Consider the following 27,555-nt stretch of genomic DNA (forward strand, 5'->3'; position numbering starts at 1 on the left):
GTATGGCCTTTTATATGGGTTGGTCCAGAAACATGTTGGGCAAAGTTAAAGGATCAGTTAAAAGCTCAGCTGCTGCGTTTGAGGAGGCTTCGTTTAAACTTCCCTAGCAGAGAACCCTTTCTCTCTCTCTGGCGAGTCTACATGTGCTGCAGTAGTTGTTCTTAATGACTAGGGACGCTTCTTAAAACCACCGTCAGTGATCAATTCACAACAACAGTTTCACTGTACTGACACGCCCTGTCATATAATCTTTGTCAAATGATAAATATTTCCCCTTAAGAAGCGTCAATTATTTACGAAAGTTCTGATGTCACATATTGAGGGTGTAATTCCGTGAATAGGGAGGCGGACCATAGACAAAAACGCGTCATACGATTTTAAGGTGAAGGTGTGAGAGAGAGAGAGTGCGTGAATGAGTCAGTGAGAGAGAGAGAGGGTGGGTAGCGATATTGGTGTGCCCTTTCCTCTCCAACAGCGCGTCATTTTTAGCTCTGGAGCGACTTGGACGTCGGTACCTCGGTTAAAAGCGGACAGTATCCTGTGTGTTTCGTATCGAGGAAGGATTGTCAGAGGCCGTGAAGACTTGGTGAATGTGTGCGCTGGCAGTGTAGAGAATATGGTTTCCTCAGCACGATGGAGCAGAGGAAAGCTGTGTCCGGATTTGTCCCGTGTTGTCTGTTACTGGCGCTGGCGGTGTCTGCAGAGGTGAGCACGCTGCTGCCCAACACGCTCAGCCTATATAAAGCCGTCTTTGTCGCGGAACACATTGTGTCAAGTACCGGGACACTGGTCTGTGCCATGCTGAGTTTAAACTGTTTGTATGCGCTCATCGCTTTCCGTCACACTTACATTAAGAACAAATCAAAACAAAGGCAGAGATAAATACCGTATTTATTTTAATAGCTCGCTGGCAAATTTCCAGATGTCTGTTACACTATTACTGGAACTCGCTGCCTCCATTTTCGCCTGATATTTCTATAGTGCTTCGTATCAACTCTTAGAATTGGTAATGACATATCAGTTTATTTATTTATTTATTTGACTGTTCATGAAACTGCAAGACCTGTTAAATAATAGCAAAAAACTCAGTAGTGCCGTCACAAGCAGGTTTTTCTCAAAACATCAATAGTTAGACCGATAGTCACAAACGGTGGTCCAACGTAGGCTGAAGACTTTCTCACTCGTGCCCTTTTTTAAATTAAGAGCGAATTTTAAACCAGACCTAGATATCCAAATGTGGAGGGAATGTAGAGATCCGTTTCCAAACATGATTTTCACCTCAGTTTTTTTCCTACAGGCCTTAGATTATACCTGATTGTACAGATGGCAAGTTGCCTGTTCCAAGGATTCAGACATGACTTGAACATCGAGTACCAAGCACCCCTCTGCCCTCTGGTAAAGAACAGCAGGGAAATGAAATTGGTTAGAAATGCGTTTAAATATTTTGAAGAGTTAATGATCTATTTTCACAAAGTGAATAACATGAAGCACTTTTTGGAGGATATTGTTTTACTGACCACCCACTTTAACAGCAACACATTTAAGCCCATTCTAATGTGCTATAGTTCACAGAAAACCATTATCAACGCAGCTTCCTTCTTTGTTGGCGATTGGTCAGTGTGCTTCATAATGTAAGCAGGTCAAAGTCTACACTTTTATTTGTGTCACATCACTGCAGATAAGTGTGAATGCTTCAGAGCCTTTAAGGAAATTCCTCTGAATATCTCAAAGGGATCTCTTCAAACCATACAATCCATTTAAAAGAAGCTAATGGAAAGAAACTTTACAATATTCTCTCCTTCTTATGGAAAAAAAGATGAAGTATTTGGGGGCCCTCTGGCCACAAGCACTTTTTACATTTGCTACTAGTGGGGCCAAGTTTTTGTCTAGTAGAAAGACACGACAGGCAAGGTTGAACAATAAAATAACTGGAGGGAGAAATATTTATTTTTTAATTTAATCTTCATATTATTTTTTCTGTTCCTCCTTTTAATAATGTATACTTTGTATACTTTATTATCCCGTAGGAAATTACTCCTCTGCATTTAAAACATTCACTGAGTAGAGCAGTGGGCAGCCACCAGTCCAGCGCCCGGGGAGCAGTGTGTAGAGATGGTACCTTGCTCAGGGGTAGCCGTTTGGTGGATTTGAACCCCGACCCTCTGATCATGGGGCGAACACTCTACCTACTGCTGCTAAATTCTGACAAAACAGAATATTTTCTGAGCCCTGAAAATCTTAGAAATATGGTATCTAAGCAGATTCTTACTCTGGATGGCATTACCTTGGCCTCCAGTAACGCTGTGAGGAACCTTGGAGTCATTTTTGACCAGGACATGTCCTTCAACGCACATATTAAACAAATATGTAAGACTGCTTTCTTCCATTTGTGCAACATCTCTAAAGTTAGAAATATCCTGTCTCAGAGTGACGCTGAAAAACTAGTTCATGCATTTATTACTTCCAGGCTGGACGACTGTAATTCATTATTATCAGGAAGTCCTAAAAACTCCCTGAAAAGCCTTCAGCTGATCCAAAATGCTGCAGCAAGAGTCCTGACAGGGACTAGAAAGAGAGAGCAGATTTCTCCTGTTTTGGCTTCCCTTCATTGGCTTCCTGTTAAATCCAGAATTGAATTCAAAATCCTGCTCCTCACATACAAGCTCTTAAATAATCAGGCCCCATCTTATCTTAATGACCTTGTAGTACCATATCACCCTATTAGAGCACTTCGCTCTCGCTCTGCAGGCCTACTTGTTGTTCCTAGAGTATTTAAAAGTAGAATGGGAGGCAGAGCCTTCAGTTTTCAGGCCCCTCTTCTGTGGAACCAGCTTCCAGTTTGGATTCAGGAGACAGACACTATCTCTACTTTCAAGATCAGGCTTCAAACTTTCCTTTTTGCTAAAGCATATAGTTAGGGCTGGACCAGGTGATCCTGAATCCTCTCTTAGTCACGTTGCAATTGGCTCAGGGTGGTAAGGGTTATACTGTACTTCTTCATGCACCTTTTTTCACTCACTGGGTGTTTATACACCACACGGCTGTGGCAGATGGCTGCCTCTTCCCGAGCCTGGTTATGCTGGAGATTTGTTTCTGTTAAAAGGAGGTTTTTCTTTCCCACTGTCACGAGCACTTGCTCATATGGGGTCATAGAATTGTCGGGGTTTTCTCTTCGTTATTGCAGTCATGTTGGTGACCTGTTACTAATTGAATTCACCTAATTATAATTAGGTGAATTCAATTAGATAACTATAGTTGCAAAATGTTCCTAAACAGACATCCCAGACTTCTTCTCAACATTTTTCAGTGTTTTGTTATGAATTAAAATATTGCTTTATCAGCTTTTTTAAAAAAATGAACTACATCTACATTTGACACAGTAAGCCAGCCTTTATGGTTGTATGATATTTCATTATAATATAATAATAGAACATTTAGTTTTGTTAAAATCTGTATTTCTTGTTGCTCTGTAATTCCTATTCACATTGCGTTCCACGGGGTTTGTGTTTCTTTAACAGATTTCTCAATGGACGCACTTCAATGTAGTTCAGAGTGCAGGTAAGTTATTTTCTGTATTTGGTCTTTGAGATCCAGCTGGAGGGGAACGAAGCTCCATGTGCTAAGCACTATATGTACATACCTGTCAGTGCAGCAAGTATCAGTGAAATCAGTGAATAAATAAGTAATTTTGTCAGATAAGGAAAACATTTTAGGTGAGCAATGTTTTGCCAGTGCTGAGGAATAGTCCTAGACTTGGGTTGAGTAAATCAGGGTGTGGAAAAGCTGCAGATTGCTGGGGAGTGCCTTCCTCACATTGTTGGCCATGGCATCAGTGTTAAGCTACCAGCTTGATATATATTTCCCTTTCATAGAAGTCCAGAAGCAAATTATTATTGAAGTCTCTCATCTCAGGAATTGCAACAACTGTCATTTTATATCTAACCTAAGCTTCGTATCTAAAATCCTGGAGTCGTTTCGCAGGTTTGTGCTCAGTTGTCTGGCAAAAAGCTTTATGAACAATTCCAGTCTGATTTCGTCTTCACAGAATAGAACGAGCCTTGATAGAAATCACTATCGTGTATTCCTTATGTCACCTGACTTCAGTTTGGGTCTTATGTCTAAGAAATGTTACATACACAACAGTGATAAAAACAAAGAAAAGTAAAAATGAGGTAAGTTAAAGAAGAGTAAGGCTGACAAGAGAAAAATAATAATGGTATATATCCTATAAATACTACACCACAAAAAGCAAAATAGATGGCATTCACATCTTGCTGAACCCATCAAAGGATGGGAGCTTGAGTCTGCTCAGCATCACTGTTGGTCCTCCAGTCCAGTCGGTCATTCAGGTGATTGTAACAATAATAATAGGAATAATTTTTATTAGATGCATTTGATCGCAGCCAAAACATGAAAATAATAATAAATGTTTCACTTTCTTACGTTGCATAAACAGAGCACTTTGCAACTTATCACAAAAACCAGCTATGAGACAGTTGGGAACGAGTAAATAAATAACTAAACACAACCAAAGTTAGGGTACAACAGTAGCTCTCATAGTCAGACTCCTCAGCAAGACGGCGGCAGCAGAGAAGCCACTCCCCTTTATTCCAGATGTTTCATCTACATGTTGGAATTAGTGTCTTTTTATCACACGTGCTCTGTTTGTGCTGAAGTAATGTTTACACTGAGTGAAGGCTTACTATTTACAATCATTTTTCGATTTATTTAACCTCGTCTCTCTCATCTTTTTAACATCTTGAAATGCTCTGTATAAAGAACCATTTGTGTTTGTATAAAATGAAAAGTTTGTATGGAATGTGACTTTATTAACATGTTGTCTCACTGACGGATGATTGTCTGTGTCTGCAGTGCTGCTGTCCTGTTCAGAGGGTCTCACTAAACTGGGCCACTATAATGGCTCGGTTTCTCACACAGACGCAGGCTCCCCATGCTTAAAGTGGACTAACTTCCCAGACTACATGCAGCAGTATCCAAACCGAGGCCTGGGAGACCATAACTTCTGCCGAAACCCAGACAGAGAAACCAAACCGTGGTGCTTCTTCCGAAAGACCTCTGGAGCCATTGGATGGGCTTATTGTGATTGTCATCAAGGTGAATTAAGGGTGGGCAGCAGGTGTCTGAAGATGGCATGTAGTCTAAAACACCTTAAGTGGTCAGAAAGTGATCAGATTGCTCTACAGGGAGTGCAGAATTATTAGGCAAGTTGTATTTGTGAGGAATAATGTTATTATTGAACAACAACCATGTTCTCAATGAACCCAAAAAACTCATTAATATCAAAGCTGAATGTTTGTGGAAGTAGTTTTTAGTTTGTTTTTAGTTTGAGCTATTTTAGGGGGATATCTGTGTGTGCAGGTGACTATTACTGTGCATAATTATTAGGCAACTTAACAAAAAACAAATATATACCCATTTCAATTATTTATTTTTACCAGTGACACCAATATAACATCTCCACATTCACAAATATACATTTCTGACATTCAAAAACAAAACAAAAACAAATCAGCGACCAATATAGCCACCTTTCTTTGCAAGGACACTCAAAAGCCTGCCATCCATGGATTCTGTCAGTGTTTTGATCTGTTCACCATCAACATTGCGTGCAGCAGCAACCACAGCCTCCCAGACACTGTTCAGAGAGGTGTACTGTTTTCCCTCCTTGTAAATCTCACATTTGATGATGGACCACAGGTTCTCAATGGGGTTCAGATCAGGTGAACAAGGAGGCCATGTCATTAGTTTTTCTTCTTTTATACCCTTTCTTGCAGCCACGCTGTGGAGTACTTGGACGCGTGTGATGGAGCATTGTCCTGCATGAACATCATGTTTTTCTTGAAGGATGCAGACTTCTTCCTGCACCACTGCTTGAAGAAGGTGTCTTCCAGAAACTGGCAGTAGGACTGGGAGTTGAGCTTGACTCCATCCTCAACCCGAAAAGGCCCCACAAGCTCATCTTTGATGATACCAGCCCAAACCAGTACTCCACCTCCACCTTGCTGGCGTCGGACTGGAGCTCTCTGCCCTTTACCAATCCAGCCACGGGCCCATCCATCTGGCCCATCAAGACTCACTCTCATTTCATCAGTCCATAAAACCTTAGAAAAACCAGTCTTGAGATATTTCTTGGCCCAGTCTTGACGTTTCAGCTTGTGTGTCTTGTTCAGTGGTGGTCGTCTTTCAGCCTTTCTTACCTTGGCCATGTCTCTGAGTATTGCACACCTTGTGCTTTTGGGCACTCCAGTGATGTTGCAGCTCTGAAATATGGCCAAACTGGTGGCAAGTGGCATCTTGGCAGCTGCACGCTTGACTTTTCTCAGTTCATGGGCAGTTATTTGGCGCCTTGGTTTTTCCACACGCTTCTTGCGACCCTGTTGACTATTTTGAATGAAACGCTTGATTGTTCGATGATCACGCTTCAGAAGCTTTGCAATTTTGAGACTGCTGCATCCCTCTGCAAGATATCTCACTATTTTTGACTTTTCTGAGCCTGTCAAGTCCTTCTTTTGACCCATTTTGCCAAAGGAAAGGAAGTTGCCTAATAATTATGCACACCTGATATAGGGTGTTGATGTCATTAGACCACACCCCTTCTCATTACAGAGATGCACATCACCTAATATGCTTAATTGGTAGTAGGCTTTCGAGCCTATACAGCTTGGAGTAAGACAACATGCATGGAGAGGATGATGTGGACAAAATACTCATTTGCCTAATAATTCTGCACTCCCTGTGTATATGGATGTGGGAGCGCTATGATGATGCACAACTGATTCCAATTATTTCAGTGATTATTCTTTTCCATCAGTTTATTTGTAGACAGTCTTAAAGGTAATAAAAGTATATTATGGGTATTAGGATGATGATTGTTTCAAGTTAGGTGTTGTGGGGAAACCAAACAAGGTGCCAACTCATTGCAGCAGCAAAGGCACTCCATCCACCAAGGAAGCACAACTGATGACTCCTCTGAAACAGTGAACATTTTGGAGTCTGTAGATAAAAGACTGTTCTGATGCACACCTGTTGCTACTGGAAATTCTTCACAGTGAGTTTCAGGCTCTGTTTGGTTGGCTTGAGACAGCTGCTGTTGTGATTTGGTGCTTTAGAGATAAAATTGAATTGAACTCAGTGGTGTCCAGCCAGCAGCAGGTGAAAACACTCGCTGCAGAAAAGCAGTCTTCCAAGAGTTGGTGACATCCCTCACCAAGGGAATGACCTGCCTACTCTGCCTGAGTAGAAAATAAAAATAATTTAATAAAACTGTTATCCTTCTTCAGGCCCACAGTATGAGTAGTGTTTTCAAGCATCCAGGAGACGGTAAGGAGGCAGGCTTCAGCATCAGTGACCAGTTTCCCAAGGTGATCTTGGGCTATGTTATGTTCCAGAGCCAGAGAAAGTTAGTTGAAGAGGCTCCAGTGTGGACCCGAGGACCTGGTGTCCTGTCCTCAGCTTGTCCTGTCCTCTCACAGGGATGGCTGTTGCCTCTGGTTCTCTGGTTGTCTTTTGGGAGCCTCCCCGTCTGGGGCCTTTGTCATGTTGCGGCTGCAGTGGGCTTGCAGTTGTCATCAAGTTGTATGGCCTTAGGGCTTCAGTGCTTTTGGGGGCTGCAGATGGCCTGGGTGCATCCTGTATATGCATTCATTTCATTATCCCCTTGTAGATTCAATTTTGAAGCAAAAGCCTTTCTATGTCTTTCTGCGATTGTCTTTTTCCTTTTTAAGCATATTTACCTTTGCTCAAAGTGACAGGTTACAATTTAAGCGTTCCACACAGTCCACAGTTTCCTCTGAGTAGCTATGTTGTATCGTCATAGGTGCCAGTGACACTTCACTTTTGGTAGAATGATCAAACCACTGATTTCATAAAGATTCTTGTTTAAAATGATATTTTATTTTGTTATTATTGTACGAGTTCTGCTTGTTGAAGTTCTTCCTGATGTGTGTAGGTGCAGTCAGACTGGTGGGGGGTTCAGGCAACAGTGGCCGTCTGGAGGTGTATGTGAATAACAAGTGGGGCGCAGTATGTGACACACACTGGACTGACCGTGATGCCAGTGTCATATGCAGACAGCTTGGACTAAGGTAATGGCAGAGCTTTAATTTTAACCCAGCTGAGGAACACACACATGAGTAGCTGTGGCTCAAGTAGTAGAGTGAGGCATTTACTAATGTAATGTAGTTCCTGCTTCGGCAACATACAAAAAGATGGCAACAGAATCCTTTCAAGAACAGGTGACCACCAGAGTTTAAATGTATTACTGTGCTTGTGCAGAAAATGTGGTATTTAACTGTTATTATGTATGTCTTTTAATGTCTTTTCAGCTGCTTGTTAATGTAAATATAGATCAAAGATAAGACTATTAGCAAACCTATGAAATTAAAGGTTATTGCAAAGAAATCAAGCACTGTGCTTTTACCCTAGCATTTCTAAACTTGCTAGTTTTTGTTATAGACCATGAATTATTTCTGTTGGCCGTGTTTGTCACTTGAGAAAGCATCATGCCAAAGGCTAAAGAAATTAGTTCATTATTATATTTTATAGTATCATCATGAAATTCACAGAACAAAACAAGTCTGGCAGAGGTAGGAAGCAACCATTTCAAAGACTCAGGCACTAAAACAGATGTGTCCAAAGACCCCAGAACTGCTGCCAAGACACTCGTGAATGATGTAGCCAAGTAGTTTTAAAGAAGATGATCACTGGAATGGACTGAGGCTGCAGACCAACAACAACTACACTTCTGCAGAAGAGACACCTTCAAGGACACCTGGACGAACACTATGCATATCTGTGGGGTGGCTGTAGCTCAGGTGGTCGAGCTGTCACCTGCTAGCTGGAAGGTTGTTGGTTCTACTCCAGCAGCATGCCAAATATCCTTGGGCAAGATACTAACCCCACGTTGCTCTCCGATGCATCCATCTGAGTGTGAATGTGTATGAATGTTAGTTAGATAGCACTAAAAAAAAACTAGATGAAATGAATGGGTGTGATTTGGAGAAGGAACGAGTTGCATAAAAGTGCTTTGAGTACTCAGAGTAGAAAAGTGCTAAGAACCAGTCTTAAAGGTAATATATATATATACATACATATATACATACATACTGTATATTAGGGGTGCAACGATACTCGTATCGATATTGAACCGTTCGATACAGTGCTTTCGGTTCGGTACGCATATGTATCGAACAATACAACATTTGTAATTTATTTTATCAACTTTTCTGCAGTGCAGCCTAGGCGGAGTAGTCGAACGCAGATTCACTGAGCGCAGGGCAAGCTAGCGAGACAGAAGTTAAGCTGAAGGTAAGCGAGTCATGGACTAAAGTAAAACAGTATGTTGGATGTGCCACAATGCTCAATTACATGGGTGGGAACTAGTGCGTTAGCGCAGTTAGCTCGTTAACGTGTTGGCCGTCCAGCCCCACGCACGGGGCGATCCGCAGTAGCTCGTTAACGGAGATTTGCCGTGTTGTGACGTTAACGTCATTTCAGATTAACGCTGACAGCACTAGTGGGAACACAACGAGTATGACTGCACATTTACTCCGACATCATCCTAGTGCAAAGACAAGTGGAAGCAGACAAAAACAACAAGCAGCATGCTACAAACTTTAGCCGAGTCATTTAGACAGCCGTTAGCACAGGATTCTCCTTATGGGCACCTGATATGTTTAATATGCTGCTGAGAATATAGCCCAGAAGAAGCGGATAGTATAGCTTTTACTTTGGAAAGAGACATTTCTCTGTAATAAACTCTTTTCCAAAGATGAGTGATTCCTCAATCAGATAGATTTATTATTTTATGACTTTGTTGTTTCAGCAACATTAAATTTAAAAACTGTACCTTTGAGTTAAAGTATATATTTATAATTTTAATATATGACAAATTAAAAAAGCATGAACATTTTTTTGTATCGAAAAAATATCGAACCGTGACACCAAAGTATCGAACCGTGAATTTTGTGTATCGTTGCACCCCTAGTATATATACACATGTGGTTCTGATGAGACAAAACTAGAGCTCTTCGGGTACAGAGACAGAACCCAAAGAACAGTATCTCCACAACGAAACACGATGGTGGGAGTATTACGCTGTGCAGATACTTCGGTGTGTTTGAGGACTCTCATCATGAAGAAAGGAGGACACGCTGAGATCAGCTCTTAGCTGCAAAACTGGGTCTGGGGTCATCGCTTTGTCTCCCAACATGACGAGAGCCAAAACACACGGTGCTCCCGATGAAGAACAACCCGACAAAACCAACATGTTATCTAGTAAAAAGGACACACTGCTGACTATTAGGATCCGTTTGGTGATATTTATTTTTGTTTGTTGTTGATTTTTAGAAATAATGTTGTTTCTGTGTTCAAAGTAAAAATAATGTAGGCATCCAAAATAAAAAAGGACAGTTGGAAAAGGTGTGTTAAAAATTCCTTGTTCTGGGAATATTTTACATTTGAATTTTGATATGAGGGAATTTTTTCCTCATCTTTATATAATCAGGCAGCAGATCTGTGCTTATCAAATCAAATCAAATCAAAATTTATTTATATAGCACATATTAAAAACAACAGTGTTGACCATAGTGCTTCACAGTCAATAAAAACATGAGACAGTTAAAACAAACAATAGAAGAGGACAACAAACAATAGGTAACAACGCAACAAGCTAAAACAGCCAACTAGACAGAATCAAAAGCCAAAGTAAAAAAATAAGTTTTAAGACGTAATTTAAAAGACTGGATAGACTCGGCAGTGCGAATATGAATGGGGAGGTTATTCCAGAGTCTGGGTGCCACGGATGCAAAGGCCCGGTCGCCTCTCGACTTCATTCGAGTCCTAGGTTGTGCTAGGAGCCTATGGTTGGATGATCTAAGTGCCCTGTTGGGATTGTATGAGTGGAGTAAATCAGAAAGATAACTGGGCGCTAAATTATTCAAAATATTAAAAGTGAACAAAAGAATTTTAAAATCTATACGATATTTAACAGGGAGCCAATGTAATTTGGCTAAAATTGGAGTTATGTGTTCATGAATTCTCGTACCTGTTAAAAGACGCGCAGCTGCATTTTGAATTAACTGGAGCCGGCAAAGAGAGGAGTGTTGGAGGCCCGAGTAGAGGGAGTTACAGTAGTCCAATCTGGATGTAATAAATGCGTGGATAAGCTTTTCAAGATCTTTTAAAGGAAGGAATGGCTTTGCTTTGGAAATCTGACGCAACTGGTAAAAGCTGTTTTTTACCACAGTGGACACCTGTTTCTCGAGTTTAAAAGAGCCATCCAGGAACACTCCGAGGTTTCTTACAGTGGACGAAAGATGGCTAGCGAGAGGGCCTAGGACATCAGCTAACTGGTTTAGCGGAGTGTGACTACCAAAGACTATGATTTCGGTCTTATTCTCGTTCAATGTAAGAAAATTATGTGATAACCAAATTTTTACTTCATGCAAACAGTTGAACAGAGGTTGCAAAGAAGCAGTCACATCGGATTTCAAAGGTAAATAAATCTGGATATCATCGGCATAACAGTGAAAGGAGATGTTATGTTTTCTAAAAATTAATCCCAACGGCAACATGTACAAAGAGAAAAGAGCAGGACCGAGCACGGACCCTTGAGGCACACCACAATAAATAGGGGCAGAAGCCGAGGAGTGTTGCCCCATAGCAACAGAGAACGACCTCTCTGAGAGGTAGGATTTAAACCAAGATAAAACCTTTGAGACCAACAACATGTTCCAATCTTGATAGAAGAATGTTGTGATTAACCGTGTCAAAGCAGCAGTCAAGTCAAATAAAACTAAGACCACAGAATATCCAGAATCTACAGTTAAAAGAAGATCATTAAAAACTCTAAGTAAGGCTGTCTCTGTGCTGTGGCGAGGTTTCAAACCAGACTGAAACTTTTCATTAATACCATTTGCATCTAAAAAGGCCTGAAGTTGTTTTAGAACTACCTTTTCCAATATTTTGGAAATAAAAGGGAGTTTGGAGATCGACCTGTAGTTGGTGAGACCAATTAGGTCAAGATTTTTCTTTTTCATAATAGGTTGCACAACAGCATGCTTAAAGACAGACGGTACACAACCTGATGACAATGATGCATTCAGCAGAGATAAGATACAAGGACCAATAACATGTAAAGCTTCCTTAAAGAAACGAGAAGGAAGAATATCATGCGGGGAACCAGAGATTTTGAGATGATCAATTATATCTTTTAAAGCAGAATAAGACACTGGCTCAAACTGTTGAAAGACAGTCAAGCATTCAGAGGCTGGAACTGGGTCTAAAACTGATGATGGATGAGATGGATGAGAAGCCCTTAGAGCTGAGATTTTATCAGAGAAATACTTTAAGAATTTATCACAAAGAGCAGGGGAGGCATCCCTATAAGTGGTAGTGCAAGGGTTTATCACAGAATTAAAAGTATTAAAAAGTGCTCGGGGGTTGTGGCTATTAGTCATAATAATGCTAGACAAAAAGGCAGATTTGGCAGCTTTAACAGACTTTTGATACTTAGATAGACAATTTTGGAGGATGTCCAGAGAGACGTGGAGTTTGTCTTTCCTCCATTTTCTTTCAGCACGACGACATTCACGCCTAAGGGCGCGAGTAGTATCATTTAGCCAGGGTTGTGAGGATTTGGCACGTTTAATTCTCAGAGGTGCCACAGAATTAAGGATGTCAGCGCATGTAGTATAAAAGAGGTTAGCAAGCTCATCCGCTGATAAAACCCCATTACAGTTAGCATCAGAGAGGGGAGAGTCAAGGAAAGCATCAATGAAGTGGGCGATTGACTGGGAGTTAATCGTGCGCGATTGCCGCACAGGGCCATCACTGTTCAAATCCACATCGCTCGCTACAGTATTAAACAAAACCGGAAAGTGATCTGAAATCCCAAAGTCCTCTATGTCCGTGATGCAAATATCCAGACCATAAGATAGTACCAAATCAAGTATATGACCTTTAGTGTGAGTTGGTTCATGAGGTATGAGGTTATTGCCTGCTAAATCGCAAAGGCAAGCATCGGAACAATGAAGAAAGGTGATTTAAGTGAACTTGAGCTCGGCGTGGTTGTTGGTGCTGCACAGGCTGGCAGTACTAGAGCTGAGTAATTATGAAAGTGCTGATCTCCTGGGCACAGAGAATGGCCCAAAAATAGAAACAAATCAGTGAGTGACTGTGTTCTGTACAAAATACCTTTTTGATGCCAGAGGTCAGAGGGCAATCACTACACTGTTTGAAGCTGATAGGAAGGCAACATTAGCTTAGTAGCTCAAATAACCACTACTTACTTAAGCCTTAAGGCAACCATTATTTTGATTTGGCCTTAAATAAATAGTACAGAATTGAACTGAAGAAGAGCACGACATGTCGAACCTTGGCCCACAGGTAATAGTAGTATACTACCTCCCGTCATCTAATACCCAGAAACTGGGGTTACAATTCACACACACTCAGCAGGAGAAGAGAAGACTAAAACATTGCAGTACTTTGGTCTCCATGGTCTCTAGATCTCTAACTGAGAAACTTCACGATGTGGTGGAATTGATAAATTGGACGACCAAAATCTGCAGCAGCTGCATGATGCTGTCATGTCGGTATCGACCCAAATCTCTAAGAAATGTTTCCAGCAATTTTGTGAATCAATGCTACAAAGAATTAAGGCAGTTCTCAACCAGTGAGACATGCCTGCATACCAAGACAGTGTGTACAAACACACTGGGACAAGTTGATGTTGCAGGTGATGTGAGGTCGAGAGGGACGGATGTCCCCGCTGGCCGCCCCTGTCATTACAGCTGAGAGGGAGTGGAAGGTCTTTAATGTGATTAAAATTGATCAGGGCTGAATCAGAGCTTTATAATAATAATGGGATTTTTTCTTAATCAGAGACAAATCAGAATATAAGTTTGATATGTTAAATGATAACATGATGTGAGTACATGATCCATCTTTAACCTGGTAGATTAGTGTGTGAATGCGTGTGAAGGAATGTGAGAAGATAAGAACTGTCCACATTTTAACTGAAGGAAGGCGTGTTAATGGTTGACCACAGAACCATAATTCATATGTGATTTTGTTGATAGTTGTTTATGGTTCATACTGATCAGAATATTATCAGGTGTATTAAAATGAGTATGTATAAGTTTAACACAGAATAAATTAGTAAATAAATCTATGTAATGATTCTAATCAGGCCTCACCGAGAGACAGTCTGACCTTGGTGTGTTTTACAGGGAGGGAGGGGTGACACTGGGCAGCCACTAATCTCAGAAAATGTCTTATAAAATATATGATTTCATAAAAATAAGCTGATATAATAATCTTCATGTGAGAATGTGCTAAAGACATATCTAGAATCTAGAATTACATAAACTCGATGAAACATGAATTATATCCATGTGTGGTTAATGTTCCAATATGCTATGTTAAGAATGACACAAAAGAAGAACATGCGCAGTTTAAACTTTGTGTTAAATCGTGTAAGTTAGAGAGAGGATGATAAGGTGTGGGTGATTAGATGTAAATAATGTGATTGGATGTCCCACTGGGTGAGGTCAGATATATGCTGCCTGGATGATCGTTGAACTAAGAGTGTCTCTGTATATGTACTTTTCATGCAGTGAGATTGGTATAGCCCTACAGCATTCCTACTTTGGCCCCAGTCCCATCTTCCACTATGAGCGTCTAGGCTGCCGTGGTAACGAGAATTCCCTGCTAGAGTGCTGGAACAGGAAGTTTGCCACTGGAGACTGTAACCACGGAAACGAAGCAGGGGTGCTTTGTGCTGAACCTGAAGGTGAGATTTGTGACCTTACATCACAAACAAACTCAAAATTACAAAAAGAATTACAAAATTACTTTATTGTAATTTTGTAAGTTCTGGACGCTCCAACGCGTCCAGAACTCTGCTGCTCGTATCATCACCAGGCACCAGGACCCCTTCTATCCATCACATCACTCCTGTCCTGGAGCAGCTTCATTGGCTCCCGTCAAATATCGCATCAATTTCAAAATACTCTTGTATACATTTAAGGCTATTCATCATCTCTCCCCTCCATATCTCAGATCACCATCCCATCTCGGTGTCTCAGATCTTCTTCTTTCTCTCTCCGTCCCCTCTCCCCATCTTGAAATAAAATGTATTATTATTATTATTATTTTTATTATTTTCTCATGTTTGTCTACCACCACTATGTCCGGTTGGTTAGCCACCACCATTTTGTCCGTCTGTATCTGGAAGTCCCACAGGATCTTAGCTCAGTCATTCTCCACCACCCTTGGGGGCATCTCCCATTTTGACCTCGGGACTTCCAGGTTATACTCGGCACAGATGTTCCTGTACACTATGCCGGCCACTTGGTTATGGCGTTCCATGTATGCCTTGCCTGCTAGCATCTTGCACCCTGCTGTTATGTGCTGGGTTGTCTCTGGGGCATCTTTACACAGCCTGGGGTCTTGCCTGGTGTGATAGACCCCAGCCTCTATGGATCTTGTGCTCAGAGCTTGTTCTTGTGCTGCCATGATTAGTGCCTCTGTGCTGTCTTTCAGTCCAGCTTTGTCCAGCCACATGGTAGCAGCGCTACGGGAGGAAACTAGAGTCACAACTCCAACAGAGTGACTCTAGGAGCCTGTGGCGGGGACTAAGGACAATAACGGACTATAAAGCACCAACAACCGGTATGACGAACGCGGCCGTGACTCTGGCAGACGAGCTGAACACTTTCTATGCTCGCTTCGAGGCTGCAGCTAAGGACTCCAACAATGCTAGTGTTAGCGGCGCTAACGGCTGCAGACAGGAAGATACTGCCAGCACCGGAAACGTGCTCGTCATCTCCGAGCATGAAGTAAGGAGAGCCTTCAAGAGAGTGAACACCAGGAAAGCAGCAGGACCAGACGGCATCCCAGGTCGTATCCTAAGAGACTGCGCATACCAGCTAGCTCCTGTGTTCACTGAGATATTCAACATCTCTTTATCTCAGTCGGTGATCCCCACATGCTTCAAAGAGTCCATCATTGTTCCTGTCCCGAAGAAACCCCACCCTGCTTCTCTCAATGACTATCGCCCTGTAGCCCTCACCTCAGTAGTGATGAAGTGCTTTGAACGCCTGGTCAGAGACTTCATCATTTCTTCACTACCAGACACACTGGACCCACTACAGTTCGCTTACCGTCCAAATCGTTCCACAGACGATGCCATCTCTCATCTCCTCCACACATCACTCACTCACTTGGACACTAGAAGGGGGAATTATGTTAAAATGCTCTTCATAGACTACAGCTCTGCATTTAATACCATAATTCCCTCCACACTCACCACCAAGCTGGAGCATCTGGGACTCAGCTCATCTATGTGTCAGTGGATCTCCAACTTCCTAACTGGCAGACCACAGGCAGTAAGGATGGGCGGACATGTCTCAGCCTCCACCACTCTCAGCACTGGAGCCCCCCAGGGGTGTGTTCTGAGCCCCCTGCTGTACTCTTTGTACACATATGACTGTGTGGCCACTACCAGCTCCACCACCATCATCAAGTTTGCTGACGACACCGTCGTGGTGGGCCTGATCTCTGATAACAACGAGACGGCCTACCTGAAGGAGATTAGGAATCTGGAGAACTGGTGCCAGAGGAACAACCTCCTTCTAAACGTCAGTAAGACAAAGGAGCTGATAGTGGACTTCAGCACTAAGCAGGAGAGGAACTACCAGACCCCCGTCATCAACGAGTGCCCAGTGGAGAGAGTGGACAGCTTCAAATACCTCGGAGTTCACATCACGCAGGACCTGTCATGGTCCTGTCACATCAACACCGTGGTGAAAAAGGCCCGACAGCGTCTCTACCACCTCAGACGCTTGAGAGACTTCCAACTGCCCTCCAAGGTGCTCAGGAACTTTTACTCGTGCACCATAGAGAGCATCCTGACGAGAAACATCTTAACCTGGTTCGGGAACAGCACCATGCAGGACAGACGAGCTCTAGAGAGGGTTGTGCGGTCAGCTGAGCGCACCATCCGCTCCGAGCTCCCTGACCTGCACTCAATCTACAGCAGGCGGTGCTGGACCAAGGCCAGGAAGATGGTGAAGGACCTCAGCCATCCCAACAACAGACTGTTCTCTCTGCTGAGGTCAGGAAAGCGATTCTGCTCCCTGAAGACCAACACAGAGAGACTGAGGAGGAGCTTCTTCCCGCAGGCGATACGGTCTCTCAATCACACCACCACACAGTACTGACCCACACATATGGTTCTTACACACACACTGGACTTTCTGAACATTGTTTCACTTCATTACTTAAATCACGCTGCTGTTATTGTGGATATATTTATTTATATTTCTTCATACATTCTTATATAGTTCTATATTGTGTATTTTGTTGTACAGTTATTTTATTTTCAACTTTAATTTATATATTTTATCTTATTCTCCCAGTTAAATTTACCCTTCATTCTAATTTGTGTTGTACAGTTATTTCATTTTTAACCTTAATTTATATTTTATTCCTTCCTAGTTAAATTTACCCTTTTTAATTTTTCATATTTATTTCCTATCTTATTCATAGACTTTTCCTTTTTTGTTTTCTTTAGGTCACGAGCAGTTGTCCAAGCATTTCACTACATATCGTACTGTGTATGACTGTGTACGTGACAAATAAAATTTGAATTTGAATTAGAAATTTTGAATTTGATTTCTGGATATCAGCCACCTCCTCTATCTGCCGGTGGTACATACCATGCAGGGGCCTGTCCTTCCATGATGGTTCCTCGTCTCCCTCCTCTTTCTTGGGTTTCTGCTGCCTGAGGTATTCACTGAGCACTCGGTCAGTTGGGGCCATCTTCCCAATGTATTCTTGGATGTTCATTGTCTCATCCTGGACTGTGGTGCTGATACTCACCAGTCCCCGGCCCCCTTCCTTCCGCTTAGCGTACAGCCTCAGGGTGCTGGACTTGGGGTGAAACCCTCCATGCATGGTAAGGAGCTTTCTTGTCTTTATGTCAGTGGCTTCTATCTCCTCCTTTGGCCAGCCTATTACCCCAGCAGGGTACCTGATCACGGGCAGGGCGTACGTGTTGATGGCCCGGATCTTGTTCTTACCATTCAGCTGACTCCTCAGGACTTGCCTGACCCTCTGCAGGTACTTGGTGGTTGCAGCTTTTCTAGCGGCCTCTTCATGGTTCCCATTCGCCTGCGGGATCCCCAGGTACTTGTAACTGTCCTCTATGTCTGCAATGTTGCCTTCTGGTAGTTCAATCCCCTCAGTTCTGACTACCTTCCCTCTCTTTGTTACCATCGGACTACACTTCTCCAGTCCGAACGACATTCCAATGTCATTGCTGTATAGCCTGGTAGTGTGGATCAGTGAATCGATGTCTCGTTCACTCTTGGCATACAGCTTGATGTCATCCATGTACAGGAGGTGGCTGACAACTGCTCCGTTCCGTAGTCGGTATCCGTAGCCAGTCTTGTTAATGATCTCACTGAGGGGGTTCAGGCCTATGCAGAACAGCAGTGGGGACAGAGCATCTCCTTGGTAGATCCCGCACTTGATGGTGACTTGTGCTATGGGCTTGGAGTTGGCCTCTAGTGTTGTACGCCACATCCCCATTGATTTCCTGATCAGTAATTAGATTTCATCAAGTTTCAAGAAATTAACCAGCTGCTGCCCAGAAACGACTGAATTTGTTGGCTTCAGTACTTACTTTTCACTCGTTCACCTCGCTGCATCATACTGTTGTTCATTCAAAACAATAACATTAATAACAATAATGAACAAGAGTAACATATTACTGTCACTAGTATACAAATGGTTGCTTCAACACTTTGCCAGGTACTGGAATCCCTTTAAGGCTGGCAGGAGGCCTGGAGGAATTTGAGGGGCGTGTGGAGGTGTACCATAACGGCAGGTGGGGAACCATTTGTGATGACCAATGGGATGATCTTGATGCAGAAGTGGTGTGTCGACAGTTGGGCTTGGGGTAAGAAAAAATCAGCTGCTGCTACACACAGAATGCAAGATCTGTCATTGTATGTAGTGGTCAGTGGTCAATTAAACACCTGAAAACTAAGAACAGGGCTAAATACACTCAGGGAAAGAAATACAAGAACCAATATAAACGTAAAAACAACCCGGAGTCACAAAAATGACAAAACCTGAAAGCCCCAAAACACAAACGACTCAGGACCACGGCAGCATCGCCTCCCTCCTGTTACATATAAAGTCCTTCCATGTAAAAGTCTTAATGAACAATGAGTTCAGGGCTTTAGGTGAGCTTAACTATCCCTACATTCAAATTTCAATTGAAATGAAGTTTCTGCAGAAGAAAGTCTGTATTCACTCGTTTGTTTGAACCCTGCTCCAAAACCTTCTGTGTCACTTTTTGGGGGGATGTTGCATGCACTCGGTGCCGACAGGTACGTATCGCTCTGCTCCACATCCCCTCACACCATCTGCATCTATGTAGCTTGGAAAACAAATGACTGGACTTCTTTAAGTTGCTTGTAACTTACAGATCCTAAGATAGACAGGAGGTAAACCACTCGAGAGTCACACTTTAGAAAGTTCTGCAAAGCAACTTACAGAAGTCCAATCGCTCCTGAGATTAGCATGACCTGGATGACTGAGAACCTACACAGACTTATTAAGCTCACCCGTACACACTCATAGCTTAATAATTTACTGTACCATAGATTCCCGATAAACCATTTCTCATCTTAATTTATCGGCCTCTATAAAGCTGTGACATCACCAGCAAAATGCATTATGGGAACGTTGTTTACACAAGCCTAAGTTGATAATGGAATACATGACATAGATGCTGCTTTTGGGTTTGAAAATTAAATTGTGGACGTTAGAAACTCATCAGAAAGGTGGGCTGCTGTTGTAAATGACCATGATGTAGGCCCTTCAGGGCAGCTGTGACTAAGGTGGTAGAATGCATCGTCTATCAGTCGGTTTGTCAGTGGATTGATCCCGACTGCTCCAGCCGTGTGCCGAAGATGCCCCCAATGAAGCCATTGGAGTGTGAGTGTAGAAAGATAAAAGTGTTATGTGACTGAGTGAATGAGAATTGCAGTAGAAACAAGTCTGAGTGCTCAGTAGACTAGAAAAGCTGGTATATACGTATTAGTCCATTTACCATGTTTCCAGAATGGAGTAAGATTTCTGTGCTTTCCAGCCTGGGAGCAACAACAAGGAGCTGAGGTCATGAAGCCAACAATAGTGTAGTTGGAAGGAAGACAACAGTTCAGAAAATGTGTTTGGATGATCACGGCATTGTCACATTGGTAAGTTAAACCACATGTAACTGTTTACATGTCATACAGCTATTGCTGCACCTTAGATGTGGCTGTAGTTAGATGGCAGCTAGAGTCGAAGAACGTCTTCATGCTTTTGTCTTTAAGAAACAGCTTTGAAAATGTGCCAAAGCTAACACAAACAGTATCTTTGCACTTTGATTTTAGACAAATTATCTTATGAAATGCAACATTATAATTCACACTGGGTAACATTGTTACAACTTAGACATGCAGAAGTCAATGTGGCTACTTCTCACCAGTGCAATTAAGAACAAAGACTGTAATGCAATGAAATATTATGCCATAATAAGTAACATATAACTACTTTATGCTTGAATGACTTTTATTTTACACTGTTGTCCTTATAGACAGAAGGTCCTGAGTGTAGCCAGGCCCTTTCTGTGTGCAGCTTGCATGTTTCTCTCCATGTCTGTGTGAGTTCTCTCCAGGTATTCTGGCTTTCTCCCAAAGTCCAAAGACATGCAATTAGTGTGGTTAGGTTAACTAGTGATTCTAAACTGCTCATAGGTGTGAGAGTGAGCGTGAATGGCTGTCTGTCTCTCTGTGTTAGCCCTCTGATAGACTGGCAACCTGTCCAGGATGTACCCCATCTCTCGCCCCAATAAGGTAGCTGGGATAGCCTTCAACCTCCCTGCAACCCTGAATTGGATAGTTTAGTCGAGGACCCAGGATGCAGACTTGTGGTAGAGTTAATAAATAAACAGCAAATCTTTATGAGGAGATGAAGAAGGTCCAGAATCTGGAAAAACAACGTCTAAAAGTCCAACTGGGAGACATGTGAGGGCGGGATCTGAGGATCAAAGATAACACAGGAAAACACTTAATTATATGCAGGATCACATACCAGCACTAATGCTCACTGTACATATATTTGGACCGTACATCCGCAGCTTATTCATGTATTCGTAATATATTTCTGGTGTCTTGTAGTGCATATGTAAATTCAGAATTGTCCTGACCAACAGGGGTGTTGCCAAAGCATGGACGCGGGCCCACTTTGGCCAGGGTTTTGGTCCAGTTTTGCTGGCTCGGGTTCAGTGCACAGGCAATGAACTCTCTCTAGAAGATTGTCCTCATAGCAACTGGGAACAGCACAACTGCGAACACATGGACGATGCAGGGGTGTCTTGCAATCCATATACAGGTCAGAGCCAAGGAAGGAAGCACACACCAACCCCAGCCTCTATGTGACTATAAAATTCGAGTGACGATCAGCTTTTTCTTCAGGTCTGGTGTGTTTACGTGCACACTGTGTGACTTATATATATTGCTCTGAATATTTTTTTTTAATCCTAAGACTTTGATGACCTATTTTTTCCTTTAGAGCCGCTACAAGGTCAACAGTCTTTTGTTGTGGGTAAAATTTCCTGTGAGCTTTTGTTAACACTGTTCAGTGAGTTGGTTTTCACCTTTAGTTTTGTGTTGATATGCTGCTTTTAGTAATTATTCAGCTAAAGTCCAACCTAAACGTAGCAGCCTTTGAAAGACCTAAAGCAGTAAAACAAGTTGTTCATACTTACAAGTGTGTAATTTAGCGATGCGTGGTCTCAGATGGTGCAGTTCGCCTGGTGGGAGCAACCAGCGACCGGGAGGGTCGCGTGGAGATTTACTACCAGGGACAATGGGGCACTGTGTGTGATGACAGCTGGACTGAGCTCAATGCCCAGGTAGTGTGCAGACAGCTCGGTTTCAGGTCAGTGCGTCTTCATATCACACAACAATAGTCTGAGTGAACTTATAGGGAACTATTGTTTTTGTTGTTTATCTCATTCATGCATTTTCCCTGCCTGCAGGGGGCGAGCAGAAGTGGCTCCTGAGAAGGTGTATGAAGAAGGCAATGGGTTGATCCAGCTGGATGAGGTGCAGTGTGACGGGACAGAGACCACTTTACTGGCCTGCACTCATTCTCAGTGGAGACAACACGACTGCTCACACAGTGAGGATGTAGGTGTTCTCTGTCACAGTGATGCCAATGAGATACAAAGTAATTACGCACCCATAGGTACGTTTCTGAGTAGCACTACGCAGACCAACACCAACTCAGCATTTCGCTGTGGCAGTAACGACACATTGTCCCTCTGGTCTCTGTTTTCAGGCCCTCTGGTGCGTTTGGTTGCAGGAGAGACCAGGAGGGAAGGCAGAGTGGAAGTGTTTGTTAACGGCCAGTGGGGAAGTGTGTGCGATGATGGCTGGAATGACGTTAATGCAGCTGTAGTTTGTAGACAGCTGGGATTCACGTTAGTATGACAACATTTTTACAGATATATTTGTCCTAGAAGGCTGTGTCAGTGGTTTTTCCTATTGTAAGTGAAAAGTTTCATCCTCTTGTGTTCTGTATTCAGGGTGAAAAGGAGCTTATGGTTATGATTCATATAGGTGGCTGTAGGAGAGTGTGTGATATCGCAAAGTGCATAACAGCAATGAATAAAGCTGTATATGAATGTGTGTGTGAAGGGTGAATAAATGTTTTGTCTCCGTGCTGTCCTTGCAGTGGCGTGGCTAAAGCTCGATCTATGGCGTATTTCGGTGAGGGTCAGGGTCCAATCCATCTGGACAATGTGCGATGCTCAGGAACTGAAACATCCTTAGGCCAGTGTCCAGCTGAAGGACAAGAAGGCCATGATTGTCGCCACAGCGAGGACGCAGGTGTCATCTGTGATTATACACTAGATCCCACGGGAAACGGTGCCTCAGCAATGCAGAGCTGTGGCCGCAGACTCAGTCGTCAGCGTCGTCAGCGAAGAATCATAGGAGGAGAAAAGTCACTGAGGTTAGCGTACACGCACATATGCACTCAGAAGTTTCATGTCAGTGGGACATTTTTGCTGCTTGAGAAGTCTCATGGCAGTTTGACAGTGTCTTTGACTGAAACAGCTCTGAGAGTCTGACTCTTTGATTTCAGGGGTGAGTGGCCGTGGCAGGTGTCCCTGTGGCTCAGCTCTCAGTCTAAAGGCAACCATCCTCTGTGTGGCGCCTCACTCATCAACTCCTGTTGGCTTGTTACTGCTGCCCACTGCTTCAAGAGGTAGGAGGCAGTTCGCTCACATTGTTTCTAATGTGAGTGATGTTGGCCCACCGTCTTCAAATCAAACAAATTCATGTTAAACATTTGTGCTGCTTTTGTTTCAATGTTATTATTACAATTTTTTAGAGGTCATCCAAGGTCAACCAGCCCCCCCACATTAACAAAATCAAACACAATTGGTGTCAATCAATGGTGCTATGTCTGTGCTGGTTTGGGATGAACTACCTATTATTTTTGGAGTGATTATATTAAACTTTAGAGCATAGGTGTCAAACTCTGGCCCGCAGCCTGATTACATTTGGCCCGCGAAGCCACACCAAATGACTATCAGAGCTGGCCTACTGGTATTATACAGCTAATATATATATTGTTTAGTATTAAGCTTGGCTTGTTCCATATTCAGGTTTTCAGCAAAACTTGTTTGAGTCCATAAGAAAAGATTCATTCTTATATCTAGAGGAAGATTTTTTTCAATAAATATTAATGTTAGCCCGCGACCTTGTTCCAGTTTTGAATTTTGGCCCACTGTGTATTTGAGTTTGACACCCCTGCTTTAGAGGCTCAACAGTTGCATGTATCTCGTTTTTCTAACAGGAAACATGCCTTCATTGTTCTGATAGTTCTGTATTTTGCCTGCCTATCAGCTCTGGCATTCAATTCAGTTCAATTCAATATTATTTACACAGCGCCAAATCACAACAACAGTCGCCTCAAGGCGCTTTATATTGTAAGGCAGACCCTACAATAATACATACAGAGAAGAACCCATCATATGACCCCCTATGAGCAGCACTTTGGCGACAGTGGGAAGGAAAAACTCCCTTTTAACAGGAAGAAACCTCCAGCAGAACCAGGCTCAGGGAGGGGCGGGGCCATCTGCTGCGACCGGTTCAAGAAAATAAAAGACATCTAAAACCAACCAGGAAATATTACAAGTATGAATTCAAGTAATTAAAAAAGAACGCCAGTCTGCCTTCTTAAATTCACCACGTGGTTACAGTTTTATTTCATTAAACTTCAATAAACACTTGATTAGCTAAGATGAAATCCCCCTCAGCTTTAAGACATTAAATAGGGATTTTCTTCTCACCTCCAGATTTGGCAGAGACCCGGCGCGATACGTCTTACGTCTCGGTGACTACCACACCGTGGAACAAGATGACTTCGAACGCACGTTGTCCCCAGAACGCATCATCATTCACACAAAGTACCACAGTCAAAGCTGGGAGTATGATATAGCCCTGCTACGTCTGAAAGGCACAGAGGGAAACTGTGTGGCATTCAACCCTCACACTGGTGCTGTGTGTCTGCCAGAGCCAGGTGACAAGTTGGAGAAGAGGCTGACTGCCTGTGTAATAACTGGCTGGGGCATCACAGGTAAGTTTCACGGTTGATCTGATATCCTTGTGTTGGTGTTGTTCCCAGACCATCATGAAAATGTTGTTCCAGGATCAACGTTGCAAGTGACCAATCAGAATGTTGTGACGTCATACTTTTGCGACTTCAGGAAAAACCGGCGTAAAACAAAAAACTGTACTTAAGCTGCGTGAAACCGCCTCTGTCCGCCGATCAACGGACCCTGACCCTAACCCTTTAATAAACAGTAAGCAGAATTGATATTGTCCTTGCAACATTGGAATTTCATAAATGCACGAATGGCTTGGCGCGCAAAGGAATAACGTCACAACAATGTGATTGGTCACTTGCAATGTTGAACCTGGAACAACATTTTCATGATGGTCTGGGAACAACACCAACACGAGGATATCAGATCATCCAAGTTTCACTGCAGGCTCGCTGCTCATCATCTGTCACCATGTTTCTTTGCTGCAGAATTTGATGGTTCAATCTGTCTTTAGATTTGTTCTTTTTTCTTTACAGAGCAGAAAATGCAACAACAGTTTATGTAATTATAGTGTCCATATATGTAAGTGTAGCATCTGGAGAAGACTTTGGGACAGAGTCACATGGTGTCCTCATTTTAAGCTTTTACCTTCTAAAGAACAGAGAATCCATCCACATCAGATTTGTTCTTTGTTTTTCAGTATATATTTGTGCAAAACAAGTGATCAAGTTTAGGGGAACACACCAGCTCTTGTTAAACATCAAAATCTGACTTTCACTTTGATCCAATAACAATCCTCTCTGGGATGGGCTGCACATAGCTGGCAGGTGGTGGGACCTTACAAATGTGTGGAGAAAAGAACAACTGAGAAACAATAATATTTTTGTGAAGCTTTGATCAACAGTCCTGTATGTTTACTCCAATATTCGCGGCTCTTTGTGGTTTGTGGTGGATTCAACGATATATACGGAGATGATGCACAAGCTGACAGTATAACGATTTATTATAAAGAATTCAGTGAGTGAATCTAATCAGCATCAGCCTTAAATATAAACTGATGTCAGCTCATCCTGATGCAACTAACACTGACCATGAACACCATGTCTGCTGTGTACCAGTCCAACATACTGCAGTTTGTTTATGTCAGGGCTGCCCAGTCCCGGTCCTCGAGAGCTACTGTCCTGCAGCTTTTAGATGCATCCTTACTCCAACACAGCTGAATCAAATGGTTTGATTACCTCTTCAGCATGCCATCATGTTTGGCAAAGGCCTGATAACAAGCCATTCATTTGATTCAGGTGTGTGGGAACAAGGATGCATCTAAAAGCTGCAGGACGGTAGCTCTCGAGGACCGGGATTGGGCAGCCCTGGTTTATGTGGTGCCAAACCACAACAGCAGCTGCCTCAGTTTACATTGTAAGACAAAGAGTCTACAATAATACACAGAAACTTTGTACTGCAAACTTCACCAAAATAGGTCTACAGTATTTTCATCCACCAGTGTTTTTCAAATTCAGGATTCATTTCTATCAGGTGTTTCATTCTCATGTAACTGAGACTTTCTTCCATCTTTTCTATGTCTGCTGCCAGACTCAGAGTACTCACACACCCTGCTCCAGGCCTGGGTCCCTCTGCTTCCAGCCTCGACGTGTAAGAAACGATATGGAAACCGCTTCACCAGCCGCATGCTATGTGCCGGGAGCCTGTCGAAGCACCACCGTGTGGACAGCTGCCAGGGTGACAGTGGGGGTCCGCTGGTTTGTCAGGGGGAGAGGGGTCACTGGGTGCTGACAGGAGTCATTTCGTGGGGTCATGGCTGTGGTAACCCCTCTTTCCCTGGGGTTTACACTCGTGTTAGCAGGTTCCTGCGATGGATTAACAAGGCTATCAACAAGCCCTACAAGAACCAGTGATCAAGAGAAACAATCAAACAATCCTGCGTCATAAAGTGATTTCAGAGCTTTAAGAGGAAGTAAACCTGCTGGGTGTTACACCTGGAACCTCACACTAGACTGGTTTGGATCATCTGATTAAGTTTCCAGATTGTTTCATCATGGATTTGATTGCCACAGTATGGTATTTTCAGTTTCATCAAACACATTTAGAAATTAGACAAAGATAACACAAGTAAACACAAATCAGTTTCTCAATGAAGGGAAGAACTCCAAACCTAGATGGAGCAAGTCCACTGGAAAGATCTGCAGGGTCACATGACACATGCATGTGAGGCTTTGATTAACCGCACACAGAATATAGGTTTTGATAACCTGGTCCACAGAGCAGCAATGTGTGAGAATGCTGATATAAAACCCTTATTTCAGCTGATGTTGTGGTTACTTGGTGGGTGGTCTAAATATGTCGTTTCTTTTACTGCTGCACATTTAATACGCAGCTGATCCCAAATAGTCAGCGTACTTAAAAGGAAAAACTACTTGTTACAGGAACATATGCACCCATTTACAGCTTGTCACTCCATAGTACTTTTCCATAATATGCATCCAGTATGTCAGTATTATAATGTTTATGTCATGTATGTATGCACAGCCTTTAATTATTTAAGAAAAAATCTGTGCTGACTTTGTTAAGTTATACAAATTAAAGTTGACCAATTAAAAAAAAACCTGGTAACCACAAATCAGTACCAGCTGGATGACCATATCTCCATTATTATGAAAATGAGGTGAAATGTTTGCCCTCCCTCCAACAGAGTGCAGGGACTGTAGAATCAAACTGAAGCTGTTCTGGTCGCGTGTGATGACCACTCATGTTATTAAAATAATTTATGTTGTTTCTTCTCCTTGATTTGGCGCCCACAACCCTCTCACTGTTATTCATTCAGTTAATTTCAGTTTTAT

The 27,555-nt window shown here is 42.6% G+C and overlaps 1 protein-coding gene across 1 annotated transcript; it reads left to right on the forward strand.

Annotated features, from left to right (window-relative positions):
- Nucleotides 1-417: 417 nt before the first annotated feature.
- On the forward strand, nt 418-27,502 carry LOC147316561 (neurotrypsin). Its single transcript, XM_086260114.1, has 14 exons — nt 418-705; nt 3,519-3,558; nt 4,873-5,115; nt 7,970-8,105; nt 14,640-14,815; nt 18,841-18,988; nt 21,296-21,474; nt 21,882-22,023; nt 22,124-22,332; nt 22,426-22,567; nt 22,822-23,100; nt 23,233-23,355; nt 24,452-24,732; nt 26,291-27,502. Exons 1-14 carry the CDS (start codon nt 634-636, stop codon nt 26,611-26,613), a joined length of 2,493 nt encoding a protein of 830 aa, XP_086116240.1. The 5' UTR covers nt 418-633; the 3' UTR covers nt 26,614-27,502.
- The last annotated feature ends 53 nt before the right edge of the window (nt 27,503-27,555 follow it).

Source organism: Aulonocara sp. 'chitande type north' Nkhata Bay, linkage group LG13 (assembly GCF_057382095.1).
Source record: "Aulonocara sp. 'chitande type north' Nkhata Bay isolate Kocher_YH1m ecotype deep benthic linkage group LG13, A_spYH_male_GT1.1, whole genome shotgun sequence".
NCBI classification, from domain to species: domain Eukaryota; kingdom Metazoa; phylum Chordata; class Actinopteri; order Cichliformes; family Cichlidae; genus Aulonocara; species Aulonocara sp. 'chitande type north' Nkhata Bay.